The sequence below is a fragment of the Ascidia mentula genome, chromosome 9 (assembly GCF_947561715.1).
Source record: "Ascidia mentula chromosome 9, kaAscMent1.1, whole genome shotgun sequence".
Lineage (NCBI taxonomy): Eukaryota > Metazoa > Chordata > Ascidiacea > Phlebobranchia > Ascidiidae > Ascidia > Ascidia mentula.
The window spans coordinates 4,630,632-4,652,885 of NC_138574.1; the positions used below are offsets into that span (position 1 = coordinate 4,630,632).

Sequence of the window (22,254 nt, forward strand, 5' to 3'; positions counted from 1 at the left end):
TTATATCAATCGTTTCGAAAAGAAAGTGTTTTTACCCACACTACTGCCTGCGACCGACATAGAGTTGCTAAAGTATCGATAATTTCCTGAACTTTTGACTGCTGGAAACCAATATTGGCCTGAACCCCCTGCATCAAACTTCCTGCAAAGCGTAGATAAATGGGCTTTAGCTCCCAAATTCTCAACGAAAAAAAATACACACAAAGAAGTGTCACAAAAGCTTTTTTGGTTTAACAAATCGTTAGAAGGCAGTGACTCATCAACCACGTTGGCTGCACTCAAGTCGGTACAGCATGTGCGAACTATTTCAAGATTGCCGCGAAATTCTTCGGTCTGAGAAATTTTCCACATTCACGCCGTGTTGCCCTCAAACCACGTCTGTTTCTTTGCACCAGAGCTTAAAGGTGCGGTCGAAGGAGCAGGTAGCGATAAATTCCCCGTCCGCCGATACGTCAGTCGACATCACTTTACCCTCGTGGCCCGCAAGGGTTTTTAACGGCAAAAAGTTAGGGCTTCCCCAAATCTGGAAGGAAAAAATTGTTATAAATGCAAGGAGGAACTCCAATGCTCGTAAAAATTAAGAAGTTATCCATATACACAGGACACTATAATTAAAACCGGTCAATGTGGCCTAAAATATGGACGCTCAGTCACAGTTAAAGACAAATGTTTGAAATAAGAACAGTATGGCAACATTGCTTCTAAATCACGGTTGGAAAACAAATAACTTAGGTGTAATTATTTTCAACTTGAAAGAACGTATATAAAATACCTTTGCTGTTCCATCATAGGAAGCAGTTATCAAGTAATGCCCACCAGACTCTGAAAGAATTTAGTCATGTAAACACTACTTTAATGAATATTGTTGCACTCACAAGACATAATAAATGTTATACATACTTTCATGTACTATCTTTGATAAGAGGTTGGTATGGGCCGGAATTGTGTAGATACAGCTTGTTTGTCGAAGATCCCAAATTTTCACTGTGTTGTCTGCACTTCCACTTGCCATTTGGTAACTGTCAGTTTAAACATATTATTTTGCATTGCTCCGAAAACTTACAAGCAATAATGTATTGCAAGACTCTATGTTGTTATATATATATATATGGGCATGGGCGTATCCAGTGGGAGTCCGAGGGGTTTTTCGTCAGTCTAAGGACAAAATGTCGTTTTGTAGTGGTCACATTGTTGTAATGGCAGTTGGTTTTCTTGTGTGTAAAGTCAATTAGTTTAGTTGTTAAACACGTTGCCAATATAACGCATGTTGAAAACGACTGTTAGCGCTCGCAAGGGGGGAACGGGGAAAAAGGAACTGCATAAAAAATGGTTTTTATTTGTATGTTTTCTTGATAACGTAAGCCCACGTTTGATTCCTTTTAGTTACAAATATATTCAAGCCTTTCTTTCAAAGTAGCAGTAAAAAAACTATGGCATAAGCACTACCAAAAAAACCTCCTATTTTTTCTTACCTTGTGAAATATCTTTTAGAAATCAAATCATACAACTGCATCATTTTCATAAATTCCCAGGTATAGTGCATACACACAAGTAATACAGCTTACCCATTTGGTGAGAATGAACAGCTATACATCTCCTTGAGGTGGCCTTCAAGAAAAAATATGCATCGTCCTGTTCTTAGATCCCACACCCGTCCATATGTGTCCAGTCCACCAGTCAGTGCCAACGCACCATCTTTCTGTGAATATTTTCCACCAAGATATAAATACTGCAGATGAACTCACAACCCTCTTCAATACTTTTTGCGACATACTTAGCACACAATGTCTACCAAATACATATATACACATAAAAATCCTAGTGCAGGTTATAATTTCAAGAAAAATGCAATTTAAATACTTCAAACAGGAAAGCCAAAGCTATTATGCTGATGATGAATACAGTAAGTGTTAGAAACATCTACCAACAATGTTTAACAGCATAATAGTGGGCTTTTCTGTTTAAAGCAAATTAAATACATACGCAACATAGCGATACAAACAAACAGGCAAACTTTTACTACACTGCCAACCTGAAATGAAATACAATGAACTCCTCCACTATGTCCTTCCTGATGAAGAATCTCCTGCTCTTGATCCAAGTCCCACAACCTCCATGACTTGTCATAACTACAAAGTAAGCAACATGAAACACCTTTTCATATTTCCAATAGGTGGCAATAGCCAACAGACCTACCAGCAGGATGTTAGACCGATTTTAATGGGTTTTTATTACTGCATTTTTTTGTAACATTAAGACAGTGGTCCCCAAACTTTATAGAAATTTTGTAAAAAAGGCTTGTTACCCTATGCGATACCAAGTTTTTTAAAAAAAACTATTATAATTGTATGAAAAACACAGGCGAATTTATTACACTATGAAATATAACACAGGCATTAAAATTTGCTTTACAATATTTCTTTTTATGACAAAGCTCACCATTTAAAATTAAGCTATATTGAAATAGATTAATGTGTTTAAATAGATGTGTGGCCCGATGGCAATCTTCTAGTCCACTGCTGTTTGGGAACCACCACAGCAAGGCAAGGCAAGCAATCTACGTTACTATGCAAAGATCACACAATTAACTTGCATGACTGCAATCAGCTTGTATTGCTACAGACCTCCAAAACAAATGGTAATATTTTTATTTAATTCTCATAATTTACCATGTGGTTGCAAGAAATCTGCCAGAAGGGTGATAGGCAACATTGGCAACCCTCATCTCATGGCCATCAATATCAGCTACAGGTTCATCACTTTTTAAATTCCACAATTTTACCTCACCATCGACTGAGCATGAAGCGAGGCAAGCTGCGGACTCATCAAGGGATATTGTTGCATTTGGATGAAAAGCAATTGAACTTACATTGATTTTGTGCCCTGCAATTCAATGAAATAAGTTACAAAAGATATTATGTTCAATGCTTTGCATTTTTTGGTTGCTTCATTTTCTGGGTTGCTATTTGCACAAACCTTGTGAATACAAAAATTCCTGAACTAATTTTGTGCCAGGTGTCCAAAATTACTTACAAAGAGTGATTGACGTCATTGTTTTTTTATTTTGAAATCTTACTGAAATATTAATTTTGCCATAATGACAAGCTCAGTCTTTGAATGAAATAACGAACTTAATTCTCTTGATTTGGCACTCTTTTAAGAAGACTGACTTTTGTATTAAAAATGCACACTAGCTTTCGTAAGTACCTCTCACTCCATCAGGTGTAAATAAACACCAATGAAATTATGAAATTAATATTTCTGTAAATTTTTTTTTTAAATTACTCAATACATTTAAATCAAGACAAAATGTCAAACTACATCTGTCTTCATGTGTCATTATCTAAATAGCAGCCACTCCCATTTGATTTTTTTTTTTAAATTTAAATTTTTATTTACTGACCTCTCAGTGTTCTTATTTCCTCACAATCTGGAATAGACCACAGTTTGCAGAGACCATCCCATGATGCTGTAGCCAACATTTTGCTGTCAGGGCTGAATTCGCAACTGGAAACAGGTCTAGTATGGCCGATTTGCGAACAATAGCTTGAAGCAGATTGCATGCGCCGATGAACTGATTGTAATCTTGTTGCTTTCTGTGTGTCAGGGAGCTTTGCATACTCACGGGCATGTTTTAATCTCTCTTTTGCTCTGAATTTATGAGAGGATTTAATTTTATGCCTACCGAACTATATTGCAGTTTTTAGAACCTTGGCAAAGAATACTCTGCAATCCATTTTCTGGCAACCAACAGTTCATCAGACCCTTGATGGTACCATGTAGTTTTTGTAAGCTAAACAGTTACAAAACACATGTTAAATATGGATTTTTCCCCTTTTTCACAAATTGTACTTGAAAAGTAAAAAAACCTATTACTCCACCTCCTCAGCTTCCTTTTTCCTTCTTTCTTCCTCCTCTTTGTCAACTATCACTGGTCCCGATGCAGCAACTGCTTCCCTCAATCTTTCACGACGATCTGCTGGGCCTTCTCCAAAGTATGTTACAACCAGGCCACGCTCACGTAACTGTGCTTTGATCTGCAAATAAGACAATCAACATTATGTTGTTCATGTGCCCCGTTTGGATTATGTGGCATGATAACGATCACTAAACTTCCCTGGAAACGGTATTGAGGTTAATCTCAGAAAATACGAGGAAAGATCAATGAAATGGTATTGTGGTGGTGCATCAAAGTGATAAACACATAAAATCAAATAATTTTAGCTTTTCATCAGGTTCTAAAACAGGTTTTTATTTTGCCATAGGGGAACTACCACAACCCATAGTGGCTTCCGGTTGATTCTGGCCACTTCATGTTAAAAAACCCATGTACATTATGGTTAAAACACTTTGTCATGCTAGACCCCAGGTATTGAAAAAATCTTTGTTACTCTGTTTTACTGTTTATATTGTTATCTCAAATTGGACAATGCTTGATTAGCGTTAAACAATATATTCCACCTCATCATCATCAGTTGTAACATGAATTTGTCTTATTTTCTTTTTGCGCTCAAACTCAGCAAGAATTTCAGCTTGTCGTTGATTAATGCGATCCTCGAGAGACATTTCCATTGTACTTTCTGCATGTGGAAAGTAATTTATATATTATATAAAACAAACTGCCAAGCAGAAAATGATTTCACTTAAGAAAGTAATATGTGCAAATAAAATAGGCATTTTTTAAGATATATAGTTTTTAAATTCATGAGGTTTTCAGGCTTGGCAGCCCAGGCAATGCAGCCTAGCTGGATCAGCCACTTTTTCCTGACAAGTCGATTTAAAAAGTCAAGCTCCCGGTGAGGTTTGAACTCACGACCCTGGGCTAACCAGGCCCAACGCTCTACCAACTATGCTCCAGGAGGTTAGTGGTTTCACAGGGTATATTGTGGCCAAGGTACACTGGTGCGCAAGCGCAGTTACTGCGTTAGTTTTTAAATATTGTCTAAATGTCAACTTACTATAGTCCGTAATATTGATGTTGCCAGCGGCAATGCCCTTTTGGATTGCCTCATCACCCGTGGTGACCTTTCCTTCCAAACTTCCATAGTTGTCCAACTTCTTCTTTTTGTACACAACTTCATCGTCATCCGACATGTTGATATTAGTTTAACAAATTACTCTAAAATCTTACTGCAAAAAGAAATTTCTTTGTAATGCAGTTCAAGTTTATACATGATTTATGTAAAACCAGAAACACAATAACATTTCAACAATGATATAGATTTTTCAATGTTCATTGCCCAACACCTTAAACTTTACAATCCAACAGAAGCCATATTAAAATTGTCCTAAAAGTTGCCCAGGGTTTTGATATTTTGTGGAGGTGAATTTTGAAACATTTCCCTTTCTTTTACAACCAACACACTTCCATCTTTAGCAACAATATTCAACTGTAGATCACACTCACACAGATCCACACGAATTTTTTCAAGAGGAATAGCATTTTGCACAGTCACTTTACAGCCCTTTTTCAATAAACCACGCTCATGGGCAACTGCAATCATGGACACAACTCTCCGATCAACCTCATATTTTATTGACCTTGCTCCGTAATGAATGTTATATCCGTCAGCTAAAATAGTTGGTATTTCTGGGTCTTTCCAGTTTAACTCGATGTTGTGTTTTTGCTTTGCGTGCTTTGCCCACATTTGCAGCTCTTTTTTTACAAGCAGAAAAAGTTCATCCTCAGAAAAAGGAAGAAAATAAACAAACTCATTAATTCTACCCAAAAACTCATCCCGCCCGAAGTGACGTTTAAGAATAGGTCGGACAACTTTCTCTTTAAACTGTCGAGAAACAACAGCTTTCTCTTGAGTATCATCACTATCAGCATTCTCAGACTTTTCCAATAAAAGTTTATTTCTTTGGGCTTGCTTAGTCTCCAGACGGAGTTGTGCTCCATATTCTGCAATTTCGTCTGCTGCAAGATTGGACGTCATGACAAAAATTGCGTCTTTGCACTGAATAGTTTGTCCTCGACCATCAGTAAGTCTACCCTCATCAAAGAGCTGAAGCAAAACTGTTAAAACGTCTGGATGTGCTTTGTCCACTTCATCAAACAACACAACAGCATTTGGTTGAGCTTTTAACTGTTTTGTCAGCTGCCCTCCTTGGTCATGGCCGATATAGCCTGGTGGAGAACCAATAAGTTTGGCAACTTCATGCTTTTCCTGGTACTCCGACATATCCAATCTTATGAAACCTTTCTTGTTCTCTTTATGCAGATAATTGGCAACTTGCTTTGCAAGTTCTGTCTTGCCAATCCCTGATGAGCCAAGAAAAAGAAAAACTAAAGGGACGTCTTCATTATACCATCCATTTTGTTTCCTTCTCACAGCCGATGCAACTGTTGCAATAGCAGATTCTTGGCCAATAATTTTGTCTTTTAGTCGCATTTCCAATGGGTATAGAGCTCGTTCCTTTGCCTCTTGCTCCCTCTTTGCCTCATTGGCAAGTTCTTCAGCCTCTTTTAAAAAACTCATCATGATATCGTTATTTTTTTTAACATACTTGGCCGCATTGTGACCCATGTGATTTTTCTTCAAAACATCTGCATTATTCTTGACTAATTCATCTACAATAGGTTTGGAATCAATTAAAACGGCATAATGTAGTGCAGTAAAGCCTCGAAAGTCAGAAAAGGGAACCAACCGATCACAAAATTCCTGTTCACGTATATGAGCTCCCTGCATACGACTTACATGTTGCTGCGACTTTAGGCAGAAGTTGTCGCCCAAATTTGGATCAGCGCCTGCTTCTAATAATAACTTTACTGCCTCCAAGTGGCCATTAACAGATGAAACCATTAACGGTGTCCATCCAAGAAGATGTCTGTAGTTCAGCACAGAGTTTTTTGAGGCGTGGTCCCATGATTTTATGTTTTTTAAAACAGCCTTGAGTTTTGAAATATCAAGGTTGGTAGCAGCTTGTAACAGAGAATGTCCGTTTCGTACCAAATCCCCTGATTGAGGAACATCATCATTTCCAAAAAATGAAACACATGGCAAAACCACTAACATCGGTATCAGGGATCCATTTCCATTGGATGAATGGGAATATCCTCTCCAATTTCTATTGAACACAGATCCGACCAACCAGAGGTTTTGATAAGCTGCAGTTGCAACGATGTTCCTGGTAATAAGTGATGGTGTTCTACAAAGCACAGGGCCTTGTAACCTCTGTACAATATTTAACACAACCCTACTTTTGATCATTTGTTATCAGGCTACTGTGCTACCTTAAAAATGTACATGCATCCCTATACAAGATATCACAATATTGAACTGACTCAATCAAGTGATGTGTTACGTAGAATAATGAACAAAACAAAACAGATGCAAATTGCAATTTTACCAATAGTATAACATTGTTCCCAAACACAAATTAAAAAAATTGTTGTCATCACCAAAATAAAATTCACTATGATGAAATATATTCTGTCAATATGAAAAGAAAATAAACAGTCCAAAGTGTACAACAACAATAGCTAACACAAATTATACAAACTGGGCTTATAATAGTCTCAACGTAAATGATTGCACAATGTGAAACAAGAAACACCACAGTCATATCGCTAATGGATTGTCTTTTTTCCTTTCAGGAATTATCATGGTTCCAGCAACATGGTCAAATGATTTCGACTTAATTTTTTCCCCTGGAATGTGAAAAGGATTGCAGATGACGTCAGTGTATGCATTGTGGAGACGCCGAAACATGCTGCGAACCTCGTTGTCACGAAGTTGAGTGTTTGATGCTTCAACCACAATTACAAACTTGACCTTTGTGTTTGTAACATAACCGTAAATCCTATAGTCTTCCGACGGGTAAAGTTGTCCGAGGTACAATTCCCGTAGGTCGGATGTAGTCAAAGATTTTGCTTTGCCAAGACTTGCCACCTTTTCTTCGATGACGTCTAGCGAGGTGTGCACAGTAAAATGAAAATCTACTTCGTTTTCGACATTCGGTGCACATCGAATATAGAGAGGGTAGTTTTCCTTAGCTATGACACCAATACACACAGCCATGACTTCGAAAGTCAAACGTATCGTATCAAAACAAACAAACTAACCACTGATAGTTAACAATCAATAGTGTGCAGTTGAGCACATTGTGATGCAACAAACGAAAATTCGAGCGCTAATTCCAAAGGGACTCCCCCTTTTTTAGCCGGTTTGTGGTGAGCTCCTAACAAACCAGGGAATATTCGGATTCAGCCTCAGAGTTTGGATATTTCGATATTCGGTAGACTCCCAATATATCACCGAATGCCACATTCAATGTTCTTTTTACAAATTTAAACTACGTTGCATGATTTCGCACATTGTCGCTGGGGTTTATACACGAAAATGGGACAAACACAGGCGAATTTAGCGCACAAATAATGACATTAGAATAGGATCATGACACCACAGCAAATAAACAAAGGGTGCATGTGATTTTATTTATCACCAACATGTAAATTTATGACGTCAACAAATATTTTGGTCCGTGCTCTTTTCTTTTCTTTTCTGTGTTGGCGCATTCCTACTAAAAACCTCACCCCACCTCATTGTACACAGAATAACTGGGGTTCGAACCCCGGCCTGGTGTAAGTATTTTTTATTGTAGCAGCATGTTTCTTATACAACCCTATGTTTACTGCAGTACAGCGTTTTTCATCAGCGTTGCAATGCTTTGTGTGGGGTAGGAGGGGACATTGCACCGTTTGCCCTCTCGTGGATCCGCCCCTGCTGGTCATGTTTCCGTTTGCGAATGTGTATTGGAAACAAAAGCTGCTACTTTTTCAAACAGACAAATGAAAAATATTTTGTGAGATAAAAATCCATAAGTAGTTGAAACTCCGCTTTACTGCAGAAAAATTTTGCACATAACGAAATTCGTTTTTTATTTGGTAAAAAATAATTGTCCATTCTCGAGAAGCTTATTGTGGACAAAGCGAAAGCTGGTCGATTTTTGTGTGGGTCGGTTTTGTCCGGAAATATAACTAAGCAGTGAGCAGGATTGTTTGTTTGTTAAGTCTACTATTTTTTAAGAGACTGACCTGGCGCATTTGCAGTCAAAACATTACAGCAGTATGTACTATTACCGTATTAGCATTGAATATAAGGGAATTGCGAAGTGGTGTTTGAAATATTAAACTACTGTATTATATGCTGTGTTTAAGTTCCGTTTGCAGTATGTTAGCAGTCTAGTAAAATTAAAATATAGTCCCAATAATGTTGGCAAAGAAAAGCTGGGGTCTAGTGCAGAATCGTACGTACTTATGTTCCAGAGGTTTATTTTGAAATCTGGGAAAAATAGACACATGCTGCCCTATAATGCTGGTGCAATTGTAATGCTATGGATAATGAATGAAAAAAATGATAAAAACTTTCTTTGCTATATTTTAAATATTTAGCAAATATATTCATTATCTATATGCAAGTCTGCAGAATATGGCAGTTCCCGATAAGATCTCGGGCATGTAGGACTAAACCTTATGCACGTGCACAACCCCTAAGTCTGCGTACAATGCAATGATAAAACATCTTTGTTGCTTTCCATTAACAGTTTTATGTTCAGACATTTGTGTGTTAAAAAATTTCCCCTGTAATCAAAAAAAAATGGCATGCAAATAAAAAAGTACAACTCCACTTGCACCTACCATACTCTGCAGACTGGTCAATTATGTATAACAATTAGGCTACCAGACCGTACATTCAGCATCCACCAAAAAAATCCTCTTTGCAAATTACAAACATCTCACAATGGCTTATTGTTGTTGTGAATTGTATGTTTTTAAAGTTAGCGTAAACTTGTCATCCAAAAGATGGTTTTTAAAAAAGTTTGAGGTCCTATGCAACAAACACATGCCTAGTTTTTTATGTGCCATTCTTTGCTTGTAGACACAGTTAGATACTGATTTGTGACTAATATTAGCCTGCAAATGTTGAAAAAATTCGACTGATGATGATGACATGATATGGTTGCTCGGAACTCAATAGAAATGTCCCTCGATGACCGTTATGTGATTAACAATGAAGTCGTTCATCAAACCAACACTCTTGAAGTTGGATCGAAGGTAATCCGATATTAGAATATGAATGTTGTCTGGATGCTGTGCAATTTATTTTTGAATATTTGACTGTTTGTGAAAACACATTATTTCTTCTATTTATAATATATATACTTGTGTACATAGGCGTACAGTTTTGCACATCAACGGGGGTGCGGCGAAAAAAAAATACTAATGTCAGAAGGTTGTTTGCACTCATAATATACAAGTTATAGCGTCGTCCATGTTAGCAACGTTTTTGGCCTAGAAAAACTGGACGAAACATAGTTTTTGCAACAAATTCGGCAATCGATTTTCTTCACACAAACGATAAAATCTTTCTTTTTAACTTTCCTCACCAACGTAATTTCGCTTATGTTGCGTAATTGTAGGTCGCAAATACGAGGCAAACAAAACTGTGTTTTGAGTTTTTAAAAAATGCACCTTCATCTTTGCTGCGGTTGCCGAAAGGAGGCAATGCGATTGTGTGGTTAAATTTAGAAAAGGTCGGGTAATCTATGCCAGTGCTTGTGTAAAAAAAGACCACAATCACAACTTTTTCTTATTTTTAATATTGGACAGGCTCGGGTTGGCAAAATTCCTGTCAAGATGAACAGACAGGTGAACAGTGGAAGTATGAGTGGATCATCTTCAAACTCTCTTACCAAGCAGGTGAGCAAACAATGCAATGGTTAACTTCGAATAGTGAACAGAAGAAATAAATCCTTTATTGCTGTTCAGCAGATAATAATTAAAAGTAGTTTTGTTATAAGTAACTACATTATGCATATATACCACATCTAACAATTGCAACAATGCAGCTACGTACCAGATAGAGAAGTTTGTAATAAGCACGAAGGATTTTTTTGTGGCAATTGTTATTTGCAGGGTCAAGGCACAGATTATCAAAACGTTTTTTAAATGTTAATGTATTTAGTTGCTTCTGCACGGATTATCGATGAACTTTCACAAAAGTGAATTTTTGATAAATATATATATATATACATATAAATGACAAACTAAGTTGTAAGAACACAAGCTGCAGCTAAATATATGTTATGCGAAAATATAACCATGCCATAAAGCGAAATGTAAAAATAATTTTTGATCAATTATGTGGAGTTGGCATTGTTACGTGAATTCAAGGCAAGAGCCTAATGAAATTAGTGGTTTTCAAATCCATATTGGATCAATCACCATGATTACATTTTCAAGTAGCCATAAAAAGAAAAAATAGGACCATTATTATGCATTTATGACGTTATTGTTTGCTAACAAGAGTTTAGTTTCTTATGAGTAAGAAATGTCCTGGTATTTTACAGTTTAAACCTAAGTGGAACTAAATTTCAAACAGTTAAAAGCAGCAATTTCCCTAATAGCTGTGGTTTTACTCCTGTTGCACATCATATGCAATGCACAAGAAAGTACAAAAACACAGACTTGAGCAATGGAAACCAAATGTAGGATTCAGTATTCACATTTGTGCTTCTCTATTCTCTTCTCATAGCTGGGCCTCATTAATAATGCATAGGTGCCCAAAAGCAGTTTAAAGCAGGAGAGTGGTTGGTGGCATGGTGTACAGAGTTAGGAGGGCATCACAATTTGTGCCCTGTCGTATTCAGCTCCAATGCAAGAATCAATTCTTTTTCTGTCAGTCAGCTGTTAGCATTTGAACTCAGTTTGCAGAATGCATTTCTCATATGTGTCAGAAGTTTAATTTTTTATTTGTTCCTTAACTGCCTTAATAATAGTTTTGTCAGGTATTTTGATTCATCACTTTTATGTATAAGTATAAAAATTGCATTGTCTAAATATGTTACTAAAGTAGCATAATTTTTGGCGTGCTACAGAAGTAGCAAAGCCATGTTAAGGCTTTTGAAATTACTTCATTATTTCTTATTTTTGGTTTATTAAATCATTCGTAATTACATTTTTGCTGTTGGTTACTAGTTTAGATTTTGCTAACAAGCTTTCCTTTCAAACAGTATAGTCTTGTCTACTCTTATCTGTAGTAACCACTTTTTTGAATGGTGTTAAGTGTCAAGAGTTAATGTTATGCTTGGTTAAACTTGACTGCAACTCATCTTTTGTTGTCGGGAACACAGCTCAACTCATCTAACATGCTGGAACGTGTTCACATGTCGTCTTCAGATTATTTGCTTGGTTTGCAGTGGCAGGTAGCTCCCCATTATATATCTTTTTGTGCTTTTTGTTCTGTTGAGCATACATTTCCGACTTTTTGTTTAATTACTGTTTTATTATTTTTTTGTATATACCATTTGTCAATTATAAGATTTGCATTTATATTTGCATTATCTTAGTTGCAACTGCCTTTAGAAAACCCTTATTGTATATTAAAACAATTTAAACCTCATGTGTAGACAACTTTCGATGGTTAATCTCAACTGTTGGTATATACAATTTTTGAGTCATATGGTTTAGAATAACCATGTTTGATGTACTTGACTGTTTTGCACGCTGTTCAGTGAAAGGCAATTAAAATCAATTACCCCCAGTATACCCATTAGCCAATGGCTCACTTACATCAGATCAATGATTACAAAATGTGGAATTAACACTTAGGCATGTCTTAAGACCAATGGTGTTGACAGATTGCCTTTCTTGTAAACACCCTGCCTAGCTAGAAGCATTTATAGATACAGCTTTGTCACTTTTATAAGACATATCTGTATTTTGAGCATGCATTCTGCATCAGTTTACTGTCTCAATGGAATATTAACACATCTCCCTAGAGAGACTTGCCTGGCATAAGCTGTTGTAAGCTTTAGTGAGGCTTCAGACAGAGCGGTTTTCTTCTTGGTCGCTGATGCATTTTAACAAATTAGAGTGTCAAGTGTGTTGCTGAGCTGACCACTCACTTGGTGCAATTGATTTTTTTCTGCTCTGCTGTTTCAATCTGCAGTTGTTGCAACTTAAATGAAATTGAGACTGTGGAAGGAGGCATGGATTTAAAACCTCCAAAACCTGTCACTGTAAGTTGTTAGTTACGTAAGCTATGAGCACAAAGTTTGGATAAAACGGTAACTTGATTTTGTGCTGCACAGTGCTTATATTTGTGATGGTACAATCTGTGAAACCTGTGCAGATGGCTGTTGCAATAAGCTTTCAGAAAGTTTATTTTAATACAAAAGAACATGAAATCTGTTCAATTAGGTAAACTTCAACATTAGTTGGAAAAGATTTGAAGCATATATGAGTGAACCTGACCTGTTAACATAATTAGCATTTATAACTCATTTTGTCAAAAATAAACTTTTTAAGTTTGACTTTTAGATCATACAAAGCAGGGTTCTTTTTCAACAATCTAATTTAGTGTTTTGTTGTGTGCACAGGCGTCAATTTAGGGGTGACTGGGGTGACATGTCACCCCTCACAAACAAACAGGGGTGACAACAAGTGTATTGTCACCCCTCACAAACAAACAGGGGTGACAACAAGTGTATTGTCACCCCTGGATTTCGTTTAAATTAAAAACTATTGGAGGAAAACCACATACATTATACTATGCGTCTGGGTTTTTTTTGTGTGTCATTTGTCTGTCATTGACCCAATTTGTTTAGAAATGTCACAAAAAATAAAAGCCATTTCGGACACAATGTCCCAAAGGAAATTGGCTGGTAGATTATTTAAGTTGCTTACATTTTTGCGAACGAAAGTATTATACTGTAAATGACCAAAATAAATTGAAAATGTCCTAAATTTTTGCTGGCATTTGGGTCATTTGACAGAAATTTTTTAAGGCGATACGATTGACGAAATGTTTTTTGCGTGTTTCTAAAACCTGGAAAAGTCACCCTTAATACTACAAAACGGTAAAAAATCAACGCCTATGGTAGTGTGTATACAGAAGGATAAGAAAATGTTGTCAAATAATGCTAATAATCAGTTTAGTATCATGTTGCAAAAAAAAAAATACTCATAAATACAAAAAAATGTTGTTCTTTCAATATATTTTAAAATTTATTGATGTTTTTTAAATCTTTTGCCTGCTCAACCCAAAGTCGATCTGACATTGTTGTGTAGGGTTCAGCAGATTCATACACAAGCCGACCATCTGACTCTGATGTTTCACTAGAAGAAGACCCTGAGGCAGCAAAACGTGAAACAGAGCGTCAAGCACTAAACCAGCTGGAAAAAGCAAAGGTTGGATGTATAAATTTTTCAAAATTTATATATTCAGGAGCAAGTTAAATACAAAAAAAAAACAGTTTAGGCCTGTATTTTTTTCTATCCAAATTAGGGTCCAATTTTTGTAACTTTGTTTTTCATGTCTGACAATCCATATATATGTCACACAGCACCATAGCTAACAATCTGGTTTATTTTTTTTCAAAAAAAAAATATGTTGAGGTTACTAAACTAAGCACATCTATCAGTATTTTTTAGGACACATATATGTTTGGTGATCTTGAAAATTAGCATAAATCTGAGAAATAAGCAATGTATGACAATACCGAACATAGTCTCATTTTTTGTCCTGAAACATTTGTTTTTCTTGCAGACAAAAGCTGTAGCATTTGCTGTTCGAACAAACGTGAGTTATGATGGTTCCCATGACGATGATTCTCCGGTTCAAGGAGCAGCTGTTTCATTTGAAGCAAAAGACTTTCTTCATATTAAAGAGGTGGGATTTAATGAAGATTAAGTGTGTTACGAATATTATAAAATCATATATTTATGTAAAATTATTGGACATAAAATATTGCAAAATTTTTATTAAGCCTTGTGCTTGTTGTTTTATTGTTTATTTTTGTTTTCAACATCATTCTAAGTGATTGGTTTTTGTTTCATCCTGTATCTATATTTACAAGAATTAATCAATTTACAAACCACTTTTCCATTATTCAGAAATACAATAATGAATGGTGGATCGGGCGTCTTGTGAAAGAAGGCTGTAGCGTGGGATTTGTGCCTTCTCCAGTCAAACTTGAGGCAATTCGACAATCCCAAACCCCCACAAGCAAGTCCAACAAATTCTACATGTCAAAATCCGGCGGTACCTCCACGTCAAGCCTTGGAGATGGTAATAATACTTTAACAAGGAAGACTCCTACTCCCACTACCCCAGGTGCCAGCCAAATTGACATCACAAAGCAGCACGGATGCAGCTTTCTTGCACAACTTGACTTTGCTGGATTTGCCTTCATGTCATTCCAAAATATGTAGCTGGCTGTATAGCAAGTGTTCCATTTGCAAAATCATGGTCATGTTTATTTTTACGTTTTATGACACACAAGCAGTTGGTTTTTGCCATTTTTTTACTGCATGTTTGTTTGCTCACTGTCACCATTTTAAATAATGAAGGAATTTTTTTATATTGTGGCAGCGAGATAATTGCATTTGTGTTAAAAATGTAAAAAATCTATCAACAAATTTATTTTTTGCATCAAGACTGTTTATACACACGTTGAACAATATGCATGGTTTAGATATACGATATGCCTTGGCTGCGAAGCCTGTGAACCTTATGGTTTAGATATATTGCCAATACCTACTTCATGTCTCACTCCCAAACAATGTACAGTCCATATTAAAGAAAGCACATTAAACTAAGTACTTCACATTTGTGTTGCACAGTGACATATGACATGGATACAAATGGAATGGATGAAGATGATTCTGATTCACCAAATGCACACAACGCGCCTAATACACAAAGGTAAAATATTCAATACTAAGTGAATTCTTTTTCCAATGTGAAAAAATTTGTTTGCTTGCAAGCAAACTACAATTTTTAAATGTGTCATTTTGTATGTGGTGTCTCTATCAGCTTGATATTCTTACTACAATCTGTAAAATTTCCAACCAAGGATATATTGTAAAATATTTATGACTCTGTATTGTACAAGTGTCAAGCTAGATGTTCCATGACCATTTAAACAAATATACTGTCATAGGATAAGTTATATATATACAAGGACATGTGGTGGAAATTGGGCCCTTTATAAAAAATGTTTTCAAACAATAAATTTTGATCGATGTTAAATTGTTGAACAGATTTCAGTGTTGACTGGTTTCTATTGTGGTATTTTTCAAGAATACAGTATATATATATATGTTCAAGCTCCTTAAATATTGCCTATACATATCTTGTGTTGTTGTGGTTTTCCTTTAATTATGAAATGATTGATTTCAGATTAAGCAATAATTTATTTTAATCTGATGCAACCAAGTGTCATGTTCTTATACATACATTTCATCCTTTCATTTAATACATGTGCCATCTTTACTAAATAAATCACCTTATTTCATGGCATTGCAACCAATTTAACTTTCCGATTAATATACTATTACCAATGTTGAGGAGATATGCTTACTCATAAGACACTACTAGAAGTGTCTGTTTCCTAGATTATCCGATTGACGACTACCTATTTAGAGTCAAGTCAAGTGGTTAGTGACTTGCGTCAATGCCCTTTGTGAAACTGTTCCAATCACTTTGATACTTCCAAGGTAGCTTCACATTGGTTGGGCCATTATAAAGACTAAGTGTTACAACAGACACTTGTGTAATACCAATCTTAGTTGAGTAATGCTGATCCTTGTAACATTGATAAGCTAAATATTGTGCAACGAATTTAACAAATTATGCATTTTGCTTGCTAACAAAACACTAATCTTATCATAAACCTTTGTAGAAAACAATGGATGGTAATTATAAAGAGGTTAAATCATCCATTTTTAACAGAATTTTATATATTATTGTGTATTTATAAATTATTGATAGATGCTCATGTGTGTTACTTGGTGTTTAGCCAGTGTTTTACCTCTACTTTACTTGGTGGGATTGTTGTCTACAATGCATCTTTCTTGTTCTGCCAAGGCATATTGTTAGTTCATTTGTTAAGCTGTGTTAGTAATAGCAATAATTAAAAGCTGTCCTAGTACATTCTGCATACACACAGTTTATATACATACAATATATGTACATAAAATACGTTTTAGAGTGATATTGAAACTTTTTATAAAGCATTATATCATTCAGACTTTGTGCTATGTCTGCATAATGAAAGCAGATGCATTGACATTGCACATACCCATGTAACTGTCTTTTTATGTAACTGCCATGGTTGCACAACTACAACCATAGCATGCAACTCTAAACATTCCAAACACCATTTGTTATTTTGCACCATTAAATCAGTTGCTTTTTCTTGCAAGAAGTCCCAAGACGTCAGTGTCATCAGTGAACTCTGGAGGTGCTAACAGGGACGTGAAACGGAAAGCATTTTTTCGTAAACAGGAGAGTGCGCCCCCATACGACGTTGTGCCATCGATGCGACCTGTGGTTCTGGTGGGGCCTTCGCTAAAGGGTTACGAGGTAAAATTGCATGCATTGTCCTCGATGCTTCATATCTGATGCATAATTTATGTGCATGATGATTTTGATGTATTTGTGGATTTCTTCTGTGTTTTGCATTTGAGCATGACACTTTTTAAAGGTATCAGGGCAAGTGGTTTTCATTGTGTTGCAATATTAAAATGGTAATACAAATGCAAAGTTAAGAAAAACGTTCATACTGTTATTCATAAAACAACCCTGTGGATTTTCCTTTAAAAAAATAGCATAACGCCAATGTTAATAGACCAAATAAGAAACTTACCTTTCAAAATTCGGTTACTTGTATTTCACTCTGCGATGCTCAGGTAGGACAGAAGACTGCAAACACCTGTATAATCATTCAATGATTCATGTCTCGCAAAGGTCCCAATGTTAGATATTGGCAAGTACTCTAAAACTGTAATGGAAAAATGCTTGCAACTATTGCCACCTCATACATGATTAACATTGTGTAAAATGTGCTTTAAAACCGCAAAGTACATCAGAGGAGGGCAGTGTATGCAAATATGAGATGCTGGTTTTAAATACTTTTTCCAACTATGTGTTAGTATTGGTTTTACACTTTCTGCTGATGAATATAAGAGTTTTTGAAGCAAATGAATTACTACTAGCATGTGAGTACATACATGTACAATGCACTGCAAACTTACTATTACTCCAAAGCCACTATAACTTTTTTATAAATATTGTGAGCATGTTGGCTTTGTTGCATCAAATCTTACACCACCATTATGTAAAACATGCATGCTTTTGTGCAGGTTACTGACATGATGCAGAAAGCCATTTTCGACTTTCTCAAAAGAAGATTCGAAGGTCGAATTTCAATAACCAGGGTTACGGCTGATATTTCACTTGCAAAACGTGCTGTTCTCAACAACCCGAGCAAGCGAGCTGTCATCGAAAAGTCAAACACAAGATCAAGTTTAGGTTTTTAACTTTTTTTATTTCTGTAAAAACAAAAATTTTTCATTATTTCGTAAAACATCGATTACAACATCTTCGAAATCATGCAAACACAACAGACATTTAATAATGCAAAAAGCATTTGATCAAGTGCAGGAAAAAAACATAAAATTTGATCGTAGTCACCTTCACAAGCATTGTTTGTGGAAGTGGCTGTGGTTTGCAAAAATGTCAACTATTGCCAATTTTATCAGCGGAGGTACAGCGAGAAATTGAGAGGATATTTGAGTTGGCCCGTACACTTCAGTTGGTGGTCCTTGATGCTGACACGATCAACCATCCTTCACAACTTATTAAAACTTCGCTCGCTCCCATCATAGTTTCCTTAAAAATATCTTCTGCGAAGGTTTGTGTGCAAATATTACTAATTACTCGTTATATGAGAAGAAATATCTCTTGGTCATTTAACGTTATGGTTGTCTTTTTTCTGCCTAACAGCAGGTGAAATATGTATATTAGGAAAAGATGATCATAAAGACAAACAACACTTTTTTATTTTCGTCGTATACAACTTGTCTTGTCTCACATAAACTGTTTGGTGAAACTTATAAAACTTATTGTAAGAAATTGTGATATAAATTTAATTGCCTTAAACCTAAAAAGTCTGTGAAATAATCTGATGAATTAATTAATGACAGTTATTGCTTACATGTGCCTTGTAAATGTTTTGTATAACTGAGTAGTATCAGCATAAGCATTTTCTTGTATTAAAAATCAATTGAGTTTGTATCAAGGTTTTGCAACGATTAATCAAATCAAGGGGGAAATCACAGTCAAAACATCTTAATGTCCAGATGGTGGCTTCAGAAAAGCTTTCACAATGTAACCAGGTGAAAAAAATTTTTGTTTGTCATTAAGTCTCGGTCTAACTTGGTAACATATTTGTGAAGCTTGTGGTAATGTTAGTTTCAAGGGCATTGACTAATATAACTGCTACATACTGTAGATTTTATTCAAAGGGATATTTTGCCCACCATTCTGTAAGGGTTTAACTCTTAGTCAAATGTGCAGAAATTAGATTTTACATTGTGCATGTCAGCGGCAAAAGCAGTATCTGAAATCATTATTTCATAAACCATAACCTTACTTGGTTGCTATCACAACAAGCATATTCTCTAAAAATTATTTAATGTGGTACATGCCTCTTTTTATAGGACCTATTCGATATTGTTCTTGATGAAAACCAGCTCGAGGACGCCTGCGAGCATTTGGCTGAGTATCTCGAGGCGTATTGGCGTGCAACACATCCAGCTAACATGTACAACAATCCTGCACTTGCGAGGAGTAGTAACAACTCACAATCCTCACATTTGCAGGTAACGTAGGTATGTACTCCAGGTATATTAGTGTTAGCTGTTCGCCAAATCCTCTCTTCCTGCCGATCTGCTTTCTTTGGACTAACAGATCTCGGAATCTTCTGTCTGTGCAGGTTTATGTTCAAAATCTATCCCACTCTCCTAGTCTGAAATGTGCAACTGTCGCTTTCCTAATACTTACTATTGCTGTTTATGCCAGTGGTTCTCAACATTTTTGCACTTGCCGACAGTTTCAAAGCAACTTTTGCAGACCTGTTATTTTATAATTTATGAAATGAAAAGAAGATAATTATAAAAGAAAATTTAGCAAAAAAGGCAGAAGTATGCAAACTATCAGAAATCCATCCATTGCGAAACAATTTACATTGGACTGGTAACAAAATTAGCTGGACTGTCAGTTGAGGAACACTGGTTTAAATAACTTTGGTGGGAATGTTTGTAGTTTTGCATGATGATGTAATAGTAACATTTTCTCTGAACATCCAGCAAGTATCTTTTATTTTAATTTTGCTTTTGCTTATAACCACTCTTGCCCTGATTGTTAAACGTGCAGTCTCATCAAATACTTGTGGAATTTCGACAAGTTGTAGCCAAGTAATAGTTGTGAAAAATACGTTGTATGTAAATGATGGCCATGCTTGGTAAATCTTAATATATTTAATTCAGTAACCTCACAAGTTTATATTTCCAAACATAATTTAATAAACAACTAATGTAAAAGTTTAAAAAAAAATGTAACGATTTCCAATTGTGTGATCCATTAATAAACATAATTAACATTGATCAATTTCAACAACATGGCCTTCAACGTTCAAGTTTATTCAAAATATTAATCAAAATTTTCTATTTATTTAAATCCAAGGTGCATGTGCTGACATCGCTCAAGCGGAACCTTAGTTTCCGATCATCACGTCGTGGTTCAATGAAGCCACCCCAAGACAAGGAAAATGAAGCATAGTTTTATATCGAAACACATTTTCTTTCAGCACCACAATCGAAGTCTTAATTTTTGTTCTGTTTCTATCTGTTTTAACAAATAGTGCACAATAGAATAGAAAGATTTGTGTTCTGTTTGTTATCTCCATATGTACCACTCACAGGTACATACATTATATATTGTAAAATATTGGGATTGTGCTGTCTGAGGCAAATCACTGCGGAGCATATTGTTTATACTGCCGATAACTTTTCTGTTTTCACAAAAAAACATCATTTTGCAAGTTGGGTACAAGGTTTGTCGCTTGCATCATATAGTGCCTGATTAGGGCATGATGTTAATATATGTTCTACAGCTAAACCATTTGTATGAGTGCATATTGTTAGCAAAGTTTTGAAAAATATCCCATGCTTTTTAATTGTTTTCAACTTGTAACGATGATTTTTCTGAGAGTTTTTAAAATTAATGAAATTATTTGGCATCACCAAAAATCAAAAAAATACTTTTTAAAAGCAAAATATGTTTATTTAGTGTCACCTGCACAAACTCCTAATGGAATGTAATTGTATGAATAATATTGTAATCAGTCTCAAAGAAGAATTAGAGGGTCGATTAAAGCCACTGTGTAAATTTTGCCAATGGTTGCTACCTTAAGGTGCTGCGTTTCACATCTGTGCAAAGCTATATCATTACGTTTGTTACAGTGCTTACATATGGATTTTACCACGGGCGAATGCAGTTATTTTTCTTTTTGTTTTTTAATTTACCTGTGTGTGCACACACACAATGACCTTTGCACATAAACTGTACTGTATGCACCACTTTTCTGGTACAAATCTACACAAAAACAACAATATCGCCTTGCCCATTTTACAAGTCGATGTGCTACCTGCAGTAGCTTTTAAAGGCTGAGAATCATGTCAGTTACATTTGCAGTGTGCATGCATGCAGTATATTTATAACTTCCCTTGCAATTGATTCTTTCTGTGACCCCATGCCATATTGCTGATGAGGAAAAGAAATGTGTGTATTGTTGAACATCGCATCACTTTTGCTTGTCGGTGAAGTTAAGACCTTTTTCAAATACTGCAACTCATATAAAGATTTCACAGTAGATTTTTTAAATACTTGTTTTAAAATAGTATGGAGTGTTTTTGTGTGGTGCGCTTCACTCGTCTCACTTTTATTATTTCTGTACAGATTTCATCAATTTTTACTTTAGTCGTGCATGACCTACGCTATGTTTATCTGCCATTTTATTGAATGTCTGTCAAATGACTATGTTTGGTTTTTCTTGCTATCGACTGTTTAAATCATGAAAACTATTCTCCATTGTAAAACTTATCTTGTGTTTGTATGGGTTGTGTAGTTATTATCTGAAAGAAAGGCTGAGATTGCAGCACAAATACCTTTCATGTCCGGTATTTATAAAGTACAGGCCCGTTGAGCGATTTTGAGTCGCTTCATTACAATTAACAGTTACCATAAAATATGTAAATATTGCAACCGAACAAACACGGGTCAAATTTTAACCTGGTAATGTAGACAGTGGCCTGTTTAATATTTGAAGCCCTACTCTTGTCTAAAAAAAATTTCATTGAAAGGACTGTTCAATCATCTATTTGCAAAACCAAATTTCTGC

The 22,254-nt window shown here is 35.7% G+C and overlaps 3 protein-coding genes across 9 annotated transcripts; 1 reads left to right on the plus strand and 2 right to left on the minus strand.

Moving 5' to 3' along the window:
- Positions 1-217: 217 nt before the first annotated feature.
- LOC145914353 (uncharacterized) lies at positions 218-7,254 on the minus strand. The gene is made up of 12 exons (XM_083002175.1): positions 5,333-7,254; positions 4,959-5,090; positions 4,462-4,580; positions 3,882-4,037; positions 3,711-3,793; positions 3,404-3,651; positions 2,670-2,883; positions 2,033-2,129; positions 1,566-1,699; positions 901-1,019; positions 773-822; positions 218-523 (listed from the first exon to the last, which is right to left on the minus strand). The coding sequence occupies exons 1-12, from the start codon at positions 7,212-7,214 to the stop codon at positions 368-370; spliced, it is 3,390 nt and encodes a 1,129-aa protein (XP_082858301.1). The 5' UTR covers positions 7,215-7,254; the 3' UTR covers positions 218-367.
- A 10-nt stretch (positions 7,255-7,264) lies between these two features.
- LOC145914354 (trafficking protein particle complex subunit 2-like protein) lies at positions 7,265-8,126 on the minus strand. The gene has a single exon (XM_083002176.1). The coding sequence runs from the start codon at positions 8,022-8,024 to the stop codon at positions 7,566-7,568; it is 459 nt and encodes a 152-aa protein (XP_082858302.1). The 5' UTR covers positions 8,025-8,126; the 3' UTR covers positions 7,265-7,565.
- Positions 8,127-9,888: 1,762 nt separating this feature from the next.
- Positions 9,889-21,945, plus strand: LOC145914156 (voltage-dependent L-type calcium channel subunit beta-2-like). Of its 7 annotated transcripts, none has more exons than XM_083001938.1 (12): positions 9,889-10,060; positions 10,616-10,705; positions 14,078-14,197; positions 14,556-14,678; positions 14,903-15,122; positions 15,632-15,713; positions 17,216-17,375; positions 18,155-18,323; positions 18,554-18,705; positions 19,094-19,189; positions 19,514-19,684; positions 20,538-21,945. In XM_083001938.1, the coding sequence occupies exons 1-11, from the start codon at positions 9,962-9,964 to the stop codon at positions 19,682-19,684; spliced, it is 1,482 nt and encodes a 493-aa protein (XP_082858064.1). In that variant the 5' UTR covers positions 9,889-9,961; the 3' UTR covers positions 20,538-21,945. The 7 variants fall into 7 exon arrangements, with proteins under 7 accessions (XP_082858064.1, XP_082858060.1, XP_082858061.1 ...); XM_083001934.1 differs by having other exon boundaries at positions 19,514-19,675; XM_083001935.1 differs by having other exon boundaries at positions 17,219-17,375; positions 19,514-19,675.
- The last annotated feature ends 309 nt before the right edge of the window (positions 21,946-22,254 follow it).